This window comes from Oncorhynchus clarkii, chromosome 28, assembly GCF_045791955.1.
Source record: "Oncorhynchus clarkii lewisi isolate Uvic-CL-2024 chromosome 28, UVic_Ocla_1.0, whole genome shotgun sequence".
Taxonomy (NCBI): domain Eukaryota; kingdom Metazoa; phylum Chordata; class Actinopteri; order Salmoniformes; family Salmonidae; genus Oncorhynchus; species Oncorhynchus clarkii.
Genome location: NC_092174.1, coordinates 37785969 through 37797813, shown reverse-complemented (window position 1 = coordinate 37797813; position 11845 = coordinate 37785969). Strand labels below are relative to the sequence as shown.

Sequence of the window (11845 nt, the reverse complement as noted above, 5' to 3'; positions counted from 1 at the left end):
ATGGCCCAGATCAGAGCCCCTGTTATTGTGCTGCTCGTGCTCCTGGCTGTGGGGCTGTTTGCTGCCGAGGTTTCTGCAGCTAAACAAGGTCAATATTGGATGTGAAAGTTTTGTCTCAGTCCGTCTGTCTGTCTCCCTCTCTCCTTGTTTTTTGCAAATGGTGTTTTTTAATTGCCATACAAGATAAAGTTTCTTGTCTTTTTGCTCAATAGGTTTTCCTAGAGGCTGTTGTACGAGTTACTCCCAGGGTAGGATGGCCATCCGTCTCATCCTTGGCTTTTCCATACAGACAGTGATTGACGGGTGCAACATTGATGCTATCATGTGAGTGACTCTGGAAGGCCTAACAGTAGAACTGGGACAAATTGCAAGTAAAATGATAACATTAATTGTAACACATGTAGTATTTCTTCAATTTAAGTATATCATTAAGTATAAAATAATTGTACAACAAATGCATTGCTTCATTTGCGATGTGATATTATAGAGATGTAAGCCTATAAAGCACAGATGATTGACTGATGTTGTCTCCTCAACATGTTCTCTTCCAGTTTCCACACTGTCAGAGGGAGATTCCAATGTGTGGATCCCACCAAGGACTGGGTTATGAAAGCTGTTCGCAAGCTGAGGTAAGAATTCATTCATATTTATTCAGGATAAAATGATTTGGCTCCTTGGAATTGAATTATACTGACAGTGTGTGTAGGGTTTATCATAAGGATATTAGGTAAAACGATGGTATAAGAAATGGATGACATAACTTTATTTCTTCTCTACAGGGAGAGAGCGGAACGATTGAACAAGAAAAGGTCATAGGAATAGTGTTCATCACAAGGGTACACGGGACGAAGAGTTTGTGTTGCTATCTTCATTGACGGAGGAGAATGCAAACATGCTGGAAGCCTGCTATCTCTAAGGATATCCAACTACCTGAATTTTATCAGACATTTCTCTGTGCTGAAAAGGATAATAAATGAAGAATATAAACAACGCGGAGCACCTGGACACAGCCCTTAGCCGTGGTATATTGGCCACATATGACAAACCCCTGAGGAGCCTTATTGCTATTATAAACTGGTTACAAACATAATTAGAGCAGTAAAAATATGATTTATTGTCATACCGATAGTATATGGTCTGACATACTACAGTTGTCAGCCAATCAGCATTCAGGGCTGGAACCACCTAGTTTATTATTTTACATAACCTATTTGTATGTCATGACTTCGGCTGAGGTCGGCTCCTCTCCTTGTTGGGGCGACGTTTGGCGGTCGGCGTCACCGGCTTTCTAGTCATCACCGATCCATGTTTCCTTTTTCCTTTTGTTTTGTCTTGACTACACACACCTGATTTCTATTCCCTTATTATGTTCCTTATTTACCCTCTCGTCTACCTTTCTGTTTCATCCGTGATTGTTTTGTGTTACCGTGTGTGTTGGAGGGTTTTTCTCTATACGTTATGTTTCCTTGTTGGAGATATTCCAGTTTTGAATATTTTGAGTAAAGTCTTTTGTGTTTTCTCAAACCTGTGTCCTGAGCCTGACTCAGACAACGAACCCAGCATTTTATCACATTGTATGTGAAATCATCTGTGTTGGCAGAGTTTAATGGTATAATCTTGTTGTATGAGCATCAGAAATCACATGTTCTAACCCTTTTATTCATAAAGGTCTTGTGTATGATCAGATCATTGATCACATCTGTTATATTTAACAGTTACTGTTACATTTTATATATATAATAAATCATATATTTTACTAAGAATTCTCACTTCTTTTGTGTCTTCATCTTGTGTGGTATGAGTGGGGCTCCTGAGTGCCACAGCGGTCTAAGGCACTGCATCTCAGTGCTTGAGGTGTCACTACAGACATCCCTGGTTTGAATCCAGGCTGTACCACAACCGGCCGGTTTAGGCCGTCATTACAAATAAGAATTTGTTCTTAAAACCTCTTTGGGCTAGGGGGCAGAATTTTCACTTTTGAATAAATAGCGTGCCCAATTTCAACTTCCTGCTACTCATGCCAAGAATATAAGATATGCATATTATTCATAGATTTGGATAGAAAACACTCTGAAGTTTCTAAAACTGTTGAATGATGTCTGTAAGTATACCAGAACTTATGTAGCAGGCAAAACCCAGAGGACTAACTGTTCAGATTAGTTATTTTTTTTAGCCCTCTCCGTTCCCTGAGTTGTCTTTGCCAAGGGATATTTCATAGGAACCTGTTTTCAGTTCCTACCGCTTCCCCTGGATTTCACCAGTCTTTGGAATTTGGTTGTGGTTGTTCCTTTGTGCAATGAAGAAGTAGGCCAACTCGGAACTAGGGACACTTTTGTGAGTTGTGCAAGACGTGAAAAGCAGTGCTGGTTTGTTTTCATTCCTGTATTGAACACAGAAAGACCCGACTACAATTTGATCGATTATTAACGTTTAAAAATACCTAAATTTGTATTACAAAAGTAGTTTGAAATAGTTTGGCAAAGTTTATAGGCAACGTTTGAAATATTTTGTAGTGACGTTGCGTTTTTTGTAAGCTGTTTTTTTCTGGATCAAATGCGCTTTATAAATGGAGATTTTGGATATATATGGACGGAATTAATCGAACAAAAGGACCAATTGTGATATTTATGGGACATATTGGAGTGCCAACAAAAGAAGCTTGTCAAAGGTAATGCATGTTTTATATTTTATTTCAGCGTTTTGTGTAGCGCCTGTAGGGTTGAAATATGCTAACTCCTTTGTTTACTGCTGGTGCAGATGGTGCAGGCTATAAGATAATAGCTTCTTATGCTTTCGCCAAAAAGCATTTTTAAATCTGACATGTTGGCTGGATTCACGAGTGTAGCTTTAATTGAATATCTTACATGTGTGATTTAATGAAAGTTTGAATTTCATAGTATTTTATTTGAATCTGGAGCTCTGCATTTTGCCTTGCAATTGGCCAGTTGAGACATTTGCGTCTATCTATTGCGTCTATTGCGCCAATCCCAAAGAGGTTTAACTGACTTGCCTAGTTAAATAAAGGTTACTTTTTTTTGGACAGCACAATGACAGATACTAACTGATGAAGCAGACAGACAGAGAAAATATCGTATAGTAACTGTGGAGGACAATACACCATGAGAGGTCACCAGTGGGTGGATGTAGTAACTGTAGAGGACACTACACCATGAGAGGTGTCGTGTTTTTACTATCATTAACTGAAGACTTTTAGTTTTTAGCAAAGATTCTCTGTAATTAGAATTTCGTGATTAACTAATCAGGAAAATGGAATTAACTAGGAAGTCAGGGGGAAATTAAAATATTCAGATTACAAAGTTATAATTTTCCTAATATAACTTTTCAGATATTTTAATATCTGATCAATTAGTCTTCTGAATAATGACTTATTTATTTTATGTTAGTCTCATTCCAAATGTCGTAAATTGTTTGTTATCTGCACGAACCCCGTCTTCACTATGAGTCATCCATACATCAATTGTCTTAAATCATTTATTTATTAACTAACTAAACAATCACAGAAGTGCACACACAAACAAACAGTAAATAAGTAAATATGGTTTCAAGAAATTATAGGGAATGTGCCCTAGTGGGCTAAATAGGCATGGCGGCTTGTTAGACAAAAGGGAAGTGGGGGTCGACTGAGATAAGACAACACATAGTTGATAATTATAACAATTGAAATGCTAATCCTTTGCACATGAACGCTCACTCATTCGGGAACAATTGCAATCAATATATATATTTCCGCTCAGTGTGTCGTCGGGATCTCTGTTAAAAAGTTTGATCTGTTGGAGAGTATCCGACCTCTCTCTCTCTCTGGCGTGGTTAGAATGGGTAGTTCAGAGTGACATTCATTCAGGTCGTTATAGAATAGATGTTTTCGGCGGTTGTCGATTTTCCCGTTCAATTATACCAAATTCCTAGCTGCAGACTAGTAATTAATATCAAAGACTTATTCTTATTCTGCCGGTATCGATAGTCTAAGAGTTTAACCACGTGGGATGGTTAAAAGATTCAGCAGTCTGGTCTCAAACCTTGGCCCTCTCGTAATTGAGAGCAACATGGTCTGCCTATTTCTCAGGCCCAGAATCTAGAATATGCATATAATTGTCAGATTAGGATAGAAAACACTCTAAAGTTTCCAAAACTGTCAAAATATTGTCTGTGATTATAACGGAACCCATATTGCAGGCTAAAACCACAGCGGTACGCTCTGTGCCAGCTCCTCCCATTTGCCGTGCTAGAGTGGGCATTCAGCCAGGTCGGATGGTGTCGGCTCAGCGCTCCTGGTCTCCGGTGCGTCTCTTCGGCCCAGGATATCCTGCGCCGGCTCTGTGTACTGTGTCTCCGGTGCGCCTTCACTGCCCAGTGCGTCCTGTGCCAGCACCCCGAAAGTAAGCATCCAGCCAGGACTGGTTGTGCCAGCTCTACGCTTGAGACCTCCAGTGCGACTCCACTGCCCAGTGTATCCGGTGCCTGCTCCACGCACCAGGCGTCCAGTGCATCTCCCCAGTCCGTGAGACCTGTTCCAGTTCCACGCACCAGGCTTCTAGTACGTCTCCTCAGTCCGATGAGACCTGTTCCGGCTCCATGTACAAAGCCTCCAGTGATGATCCATGGCACGAAGCCTCCAGTGATGATCCATGGCCCGAAGCCTCCAGTGATGATCCATGGCACGAAGCCTCCAGTGATGATCCATGGCCCGGAGCCTGCAGTGAGGATCCATGGCACGAAACCTCCAGTGATGATCCATGGCCCGGAGCCTGTAGTGATGATCCATGGCACGAAGCCTCCAGTGATGATCCATGGCACGAAGCCTCCAGTGATGATCCATGGCCCGGAGCCTGTAGTGATGATCCATGGCACGAAGCCTGCAGTGATGATCCAGGAAAAGGAGCCTCCAGCAACGGTCCCCATCCCGGAGTCTCCGACGACGGTCCCCAGTCCAGAGCCTCCGGCAACGGTCCCCAGTCCGGAGCCTACGGCGACGGTCCCCAGTCCAGAGCCTCCGGCGACGGTCCCCAGTCCGGAGCCTCCGGCGACAGTCCCCAGTCCAGAGCCTCCGGCGACGATCCCCAGTTCGGCGCCTCTGGCGACGGTCATCAGTCCGGAGCCTGCGGTGAGGGTTCCCAGTCCGGAGCCTTCGGCAAGGGCTCCCAGTCCAGAGCCTTCAGCGAGGGTTCCCAGTCCAGAGCCTCTGGCGACGATCTACGGTCCGGAGGTCCCGGCGACTATCCCTGCACGAGAGGCGCCACCGAAGTGGGCGGGGCCTCAAGCGGAGCGGGGTCTGCGTCCCGCACCGGAGCCCCCACCGAGAGTAGATGCCCACCCGGACTCTCCCCTATAGGTTCAGGTTTGCGGCCGGAGTCCGCTCCTTTGGAGGGGGGCTTTTACCCCCAAGCCATAAGACTCCTGAACAAGTAATCAAATGGCCACCCGGACTCTTCACATTGTCTCCTCCCCAACCCCTCTTTTACGCTGCTGCTACTCTCTGTTTATCATATATGCATAGTCACTTTAACTATACATTTATGTACATACTACCTCAATTGGCCTGACTAACCAGTGTCTGTATATAGCCTCGCTACTGTATATAGACTCTATACTGTATACAGCCTTCCTACTGTATATAGCCTTGTTATGGCGTCACTACTGTCATTATTCACTGTCTTTTACTGATATTTTTTATTTCTTTACGTATCTATTGTTCACCTAATACCTACTTTTTACTAAAAAATTGCACTGTTGATCAGGGCTTGTAAGTAAGCATTTCAAAAAGGTGTATTCGGCGAACGTAACAAATAAACTTTGATTTGATTTGCTTTGACACTGATGGTAGCAAACAGCACATTAGATGACAGTTCCTGTCCTATTTACTAGTTTCACCCAGAGTCATCAGTGCCAACAACAGCAGCAGCAGAGTAGAGAGAGTCACAACAAGCTTTACCATCTTGTCAGGTTCAGAGGTCGAGGCAGGCAGTGAAGTTCAACAGATACCTGGAACTCTCTGCTCAGAATGAGATTCCTAGATGATCTGATCCAATGATCTGGAATTCTAGTTTAAATACTTTCTCAGTTGGAAATATGATGCCCTTTTCTGGACCGTAGACCCAGCGGTTGTGGAACAAGGTGGAAACTTCAGTCTTGACATGTATTTGGGTCAGGGAAGTTTGACACATAGGTCACATTGTTGGTACCTTGGTAAACTCCCTTCCACTCTGGGCCCGGATTAAGAATTTACGGCAACTATACAATGATGTGGCAGGGTAGCCTAGTGGTTAGAGCATTGGGCTAGTATTTGAAAGGTTGCAAGTTCAAATCCTTGAGCTGACAAGGTACAAATCTGTCATTCTGCCCCTGAACAAGGCTGTTAACCCACTGTTCCTTGGCCGTCATTGAAAATAAGACATTGTTCTTAACTGACTTGCCTAGTTAAATTAAGGTTAAAAAAAATGCATGTCAGCAAAATTCTAAGGGAGATGTTAACATTGTATAATAGAGTATTACATAACGTTGGGATGATGTGATGTAATGTACAAGTAGCTTTAAAAGGAAGTTTGATTGTTCAATTCAAACACATTTAGTCAGTTGTGATTAGAATTCCTACTGTATGAGTTATAGTGAATGTTCCTGAGGGGCCTAGTTACAGTTTGGACTTAAATCACCTTGAAAATCTATGACAAGACTTCAAAATGACTGTCTAGCAATAATCAACAACCAACTTACCAGAGGCTGAAGAATATTTAAAGGAATAATGGACAAATATTGTAAAATCCAGGTGTGCAAAGCTCTTAGGGACCCAGAAAGATTCACCGCTATAATAGCTGCCAAAAGTGATTCAAATCAAATCCAAAGCAAAATGTATTGGTCACATACACATGGTTAGCAGATGTTATTGGTCACATACACATGGTTAGCAGATGTTATTGGTCACATACACATGGTTAGCAGATGTTATTGGTCACATACACATGGTTAGCAGATGTTATTGGTCACATACACATGGTTAGCAGATGTTATTGGTCACATACACATGGTTAGCAGATGTTATTGGTCACATACACATGGTTAGCAGATGTTATTGGTCACATACACATGGTTAGCAGATGTTATTGGTCACATACACATGGTTAGCAGATGTTATTGGTCACATACACATGGTTAGCAGATGTTATTGGTCACATACACATGGTTAGCAGATGTTATTGGTCACATACACATGGTTAGCAGATGTTATTGGTCACATACACATGGTTAGCAGATGTTATTGGTCACATACACATGGTTAGCAGATGTTATTGGTCACATACACATGGTTAGCAGATGTTATTGGTCACATACACATGGTTAGCAGATGTTATTGGTCACATACACATGGTTAGCAGATGTTATTGGTCACATACACATGGTTAGCAGATGTTATTGGTCACATACACATGGTTAGCAGATGTTATTGGTCACATACACATGGTTAGCAGATGTTATTGGTCACATACACATGGTTAGCAGATGTTATTGGTCACATACACATGGTTAGCAGATGTTATTGGTCACATACACATGGTTAGCAGATGTTATTGGTCACATACACATGGTTAGCAGATGTTATTGGTCACATACACATGGTTAGCAGATGTTATTGGTCACATACACATGGTTAGCAGATGTTATTGGTCACATACACATGGTTAGCAGATGTTATTGGTCACATACACATGGTTAGCAGATGTTATTGGTCACATATACATGGTTAGCAGATGTTATTGGTCACATACACATGGTTAGCAGATGTTATTGGTCACATACACATGGTTAGCAGATGTTATTGGTCACATACACATGGTTAGCAGATGTTATTGGTCACATACACATGGTTAGCAGATGTTATTGGTCACATACACATGGTTAGCAGATGTTATTGGTCACATACACATGGTTAGCAGATGTTATTGGTCACATACACATGGTTAGCAGATGTTATTGGTCACATACACATGGTTAGCAGATGTTATTGGTCACATACACATGGTTAGCAGATGTTATTGGTCACATACACATGGTTAGCAGATGTTATTGGTCACATACACATGGTTAGCAGATGTTATTGGTCACATACACATGGTTAGCAGATGTTATTGGTCACATACACATGGTTAGCAGATGTTATTGGTCACATACACATGGTTAGCAGATGTTATTGGTCACATACACATGGTTAGCAGATGTTATTGGTCACATACACATGGTTAGCAGATGTTATTGGTCACATACACATGGTTAGCAGATGTTATTGGTCACATACACATGGTTAGCAGATGTTATTGGTCACATACACATGGTTAGCAGATGTTATTGGTCACATACACATGGTTAGCAGATGTTATTGGTCACATACACATGGTTAGCAGATGTTATTGGTCACATACACATGGTTAGCAGATGTTATTGGTCACATACACATGGTTAGCAGATGTTATTGGTCACATACACATGGTTAGCAGATGTTATTGGTCACATACACATGGTTAGCAGATGTTATTGGTCACATACACATGGTTAGCAGATGTTATTGGTCACATACACATGGTTAGCAGATGTTATTGGTCACATACACATGGTTAGCAGATGTTATTGGTCACATACACATGGTTAGCAGATGTTATTGGTCACATACACATGGTTAGCAGATGTTATTGGTCACATATACATGGTTAGCAGATGTTATTGGTCACATACACATGGTTAGCAGATGTTATTGGTCACATACACATGGTTAGCAGATGTTATTGGTCACATACACATGGTTAGCAGATGTTATTGGTCACATATACATGGTTAGCAGATGTTATTGGTCACATACACATGGTTAGCAGATGTTATTGGTCACATATACAGGGTTAGCAGATGTTATTGGTCACATATACAGGGTTAGCAGATGTTATTGGTCACATATACAGGGTTAGCAGATGTTATTGGTCACATATACAGGGTTAGCAGATGTTATTGGTCACATACACATGGTTAGCAGATGTTATTGGTCACATATACAGGGTTAGCAGATGTTATTGGTCACATATACATGGTTAGCAGATGTTATTGGTCACATACACATGGTTAGCAGATGTTATTGGTCACATACACATGGTTAGCAGATGTTATTGGTCACATACACATGGTTAGCAGATGTTATTGGTCACATATACAGGGTTAGCAGATGTTATTGGTCACATATACAGGGTTAGCAGATGTTATTGGTCACATATACAGGGTTAGCAGATGTTATTGGTCACATATACAGGGTTAGCAGATGTTATTGGTCACATATACATGGTTAGCAGATGTTATTGGTCACATACACATGGTTAGCAGATGTTATTGGTCACATATACAGGGTTAGCAGATGTTATTGGTCACATATACATGGTTAGCAGATGTTATTGGTCACATACACATGGTTAGCAGATGTTATTGGTCACATACACATGGTTAGCAGATGTTATTGGTCACATACACATGGTTAGCAGATGTTATTGGTCACATATACATGGTTAGCAGATGTTATTGGTCACATATACATGGTTAGCAGATGTTATTGGTCACATATACATGGTTAGCAGATGTTATTGGTCACATATACAGGGTTAGCAGATGTTATTGGTCACATATACATGGTTAGCAGATGTTATTGGTCACATATACATGGTTAGCAGATGTTATTGGTCACATACACATGGTTAGCAGATGTTATTGGTCACATACACATGGTTACCAGATGTTATTGGTCACATACACCTGGTTAGCAGATGTTATTGGTCACATATACATGGTTAGCAGATGTTATTGGTCACATACACATGGTTACCAGATGTTATTGGTCACATATACATGGTTAGCAGATGTTATTGGTCACATATACATGGTTAGCAGATGTTATTGGTCACATACACATGGTTAGCAGATGTTATTGGTCACATACACATGGTTAGCAGATGTTATTGGTCACATACACATGGTTACCAGATGTTATTGGTCACATACACATGGTTAGCAGATGTTATTGGTCACATATACATGGTTAGCAGATGTTATTGGTCACATACACATGGTTAGCAGATGTTATTGGTCACATATACAGGGTTAGCAGATGTTATTGGTCACATATACAGGGTTAGCAGATGTTATTGGTCACATATACAGGGTTAGCAGATGTTATTGGTCACATATACAGGGTTAGCAGATGTTATTGGTCACATATACATGGTTAGCAGATGTTATTGGTCACATACACATGGTTAGCAGATGTTATTGGTCACATATACAGGGTTAGCAGATGTTATTGGTCACATATACATGGTTAGCAGATGTTATTGGTCACATACACATGGTTAGCAGATGTTATTGGTCACATACACATGGTTAGCAGATGTTATTGGTCACATACACATGGTTAGCAGATGTTATTGGTCACATATACATGGTTAGCAGATGTTATTGGTCACATATACATGGTTAGCAGATGTTATTGGTCACATATACAGGGTTAGCAGATGTTATTGGTCACATATACATGGTTAGCAGATGTTATTGGTCACATATACATGGTTAGCAGATGTTATTGGTCACATACACATGGTTAGCAGATGTTATTGGTCACATACACCTGGTTAGCAGATGTTATTGGTCACATATACATGGTTAGCAGATGTTATTGGTCACATACACATGGTTACCAGATGTTATTGGTCACATATACATGGTTAGCAGATGTTATTGGTCACATATACATGGTTAGCAGATGTTATTGGTCACATACACATGGTTAGCAGATGTTATTGGTCACATACACATGGTTAGCAGATGTTATTGGTCACATACACATGGTTACCAGATGTTATTGGTCACATATACATGGTTAGCAGATGTTATTGGTCACATATACATGGTTAGCAGATGTTATTGGTCACATACACATGGTTAGCAGATGTTATTGGTCACATACACATGGTTAGCAGATGTTATTGGTCACATATACATGGTTACCAGATGTTATTGGTCACATACACATGGTTACCAGATGTTATTGGTCACATATACATGGTTAGCAGATGTTATTGGTCACATACACATGGTTAGCAGATGTTATTGGTCACATACACATGGTTAGCAGATGTTATTGGTCACATACACATGGTTAGCAGATGTTATTGGTCACATACACATGGTTAGCAGATGTTATTGGTCACATACACATGGTTAGCAGATGTTATTGGTCACATACACATGGTTAGCAGATGTTATTGGTCACATACACATGGTTAGCAGATGTTATTGGTCACATACACATGGTTAGCAGATGTTATTGGTCACATACACATGGTTAGCAGATGTTATTGGTCACATACACATGGTTAGCAGATGTTATTGGTCACATACACATGGTTAGCAGATGTTATTGGTCACATATACATGGTTAGCAGATGTTATTGGTCACATACACATGGTTAGCAGATGTTATTGGTCACATACACATGGTTAGCAGATGTTATTGGTCACATACACATGGTTAGCAGATGTTATTGGTCACATACACATGGTTAGCAGATGTTATTGGTCACATACACATGGTTAGCAGATGTTATTGGTCACATACACATGGTTAGCAGATGTTATTGGTCACATACACATGGTTAGCAGATGTTATTGGTCACATATACATGGTTAGCAGATGTTATTGGTCACATACACATGGTTAGCAGATGTTATTGGTCACATACACATGGTTAGCAGATGTTATTGGTCACATATACATGGTTAGCAGATGTTATTGGTCACATACACATGG

At 40.8% G+C, this 11845-nt stretch overlaps 1 protein-coding gene across 1 annotated transcript; it reads left to right on the top strand.

The window, feature by feature from the left end:
- On the top strand, positions 1–816 carry LOC139386588 (C-C motif chemokine 20-like). The gene is made up of 4 exons (XM_071132266.1): positions 1–88; positions 213–324; positions 552–629; positions 780–816. The coding sequence occupies exons 1-4, from the start codon at positions 1–3 to the stop codon at positions 814–816; spliced, it is 315 nt and encodes a 104-aa protein (XP_070988367.1).
- The last annotated feature ends 11029 nt before the right edge of the window (positions 817–11845 follow it).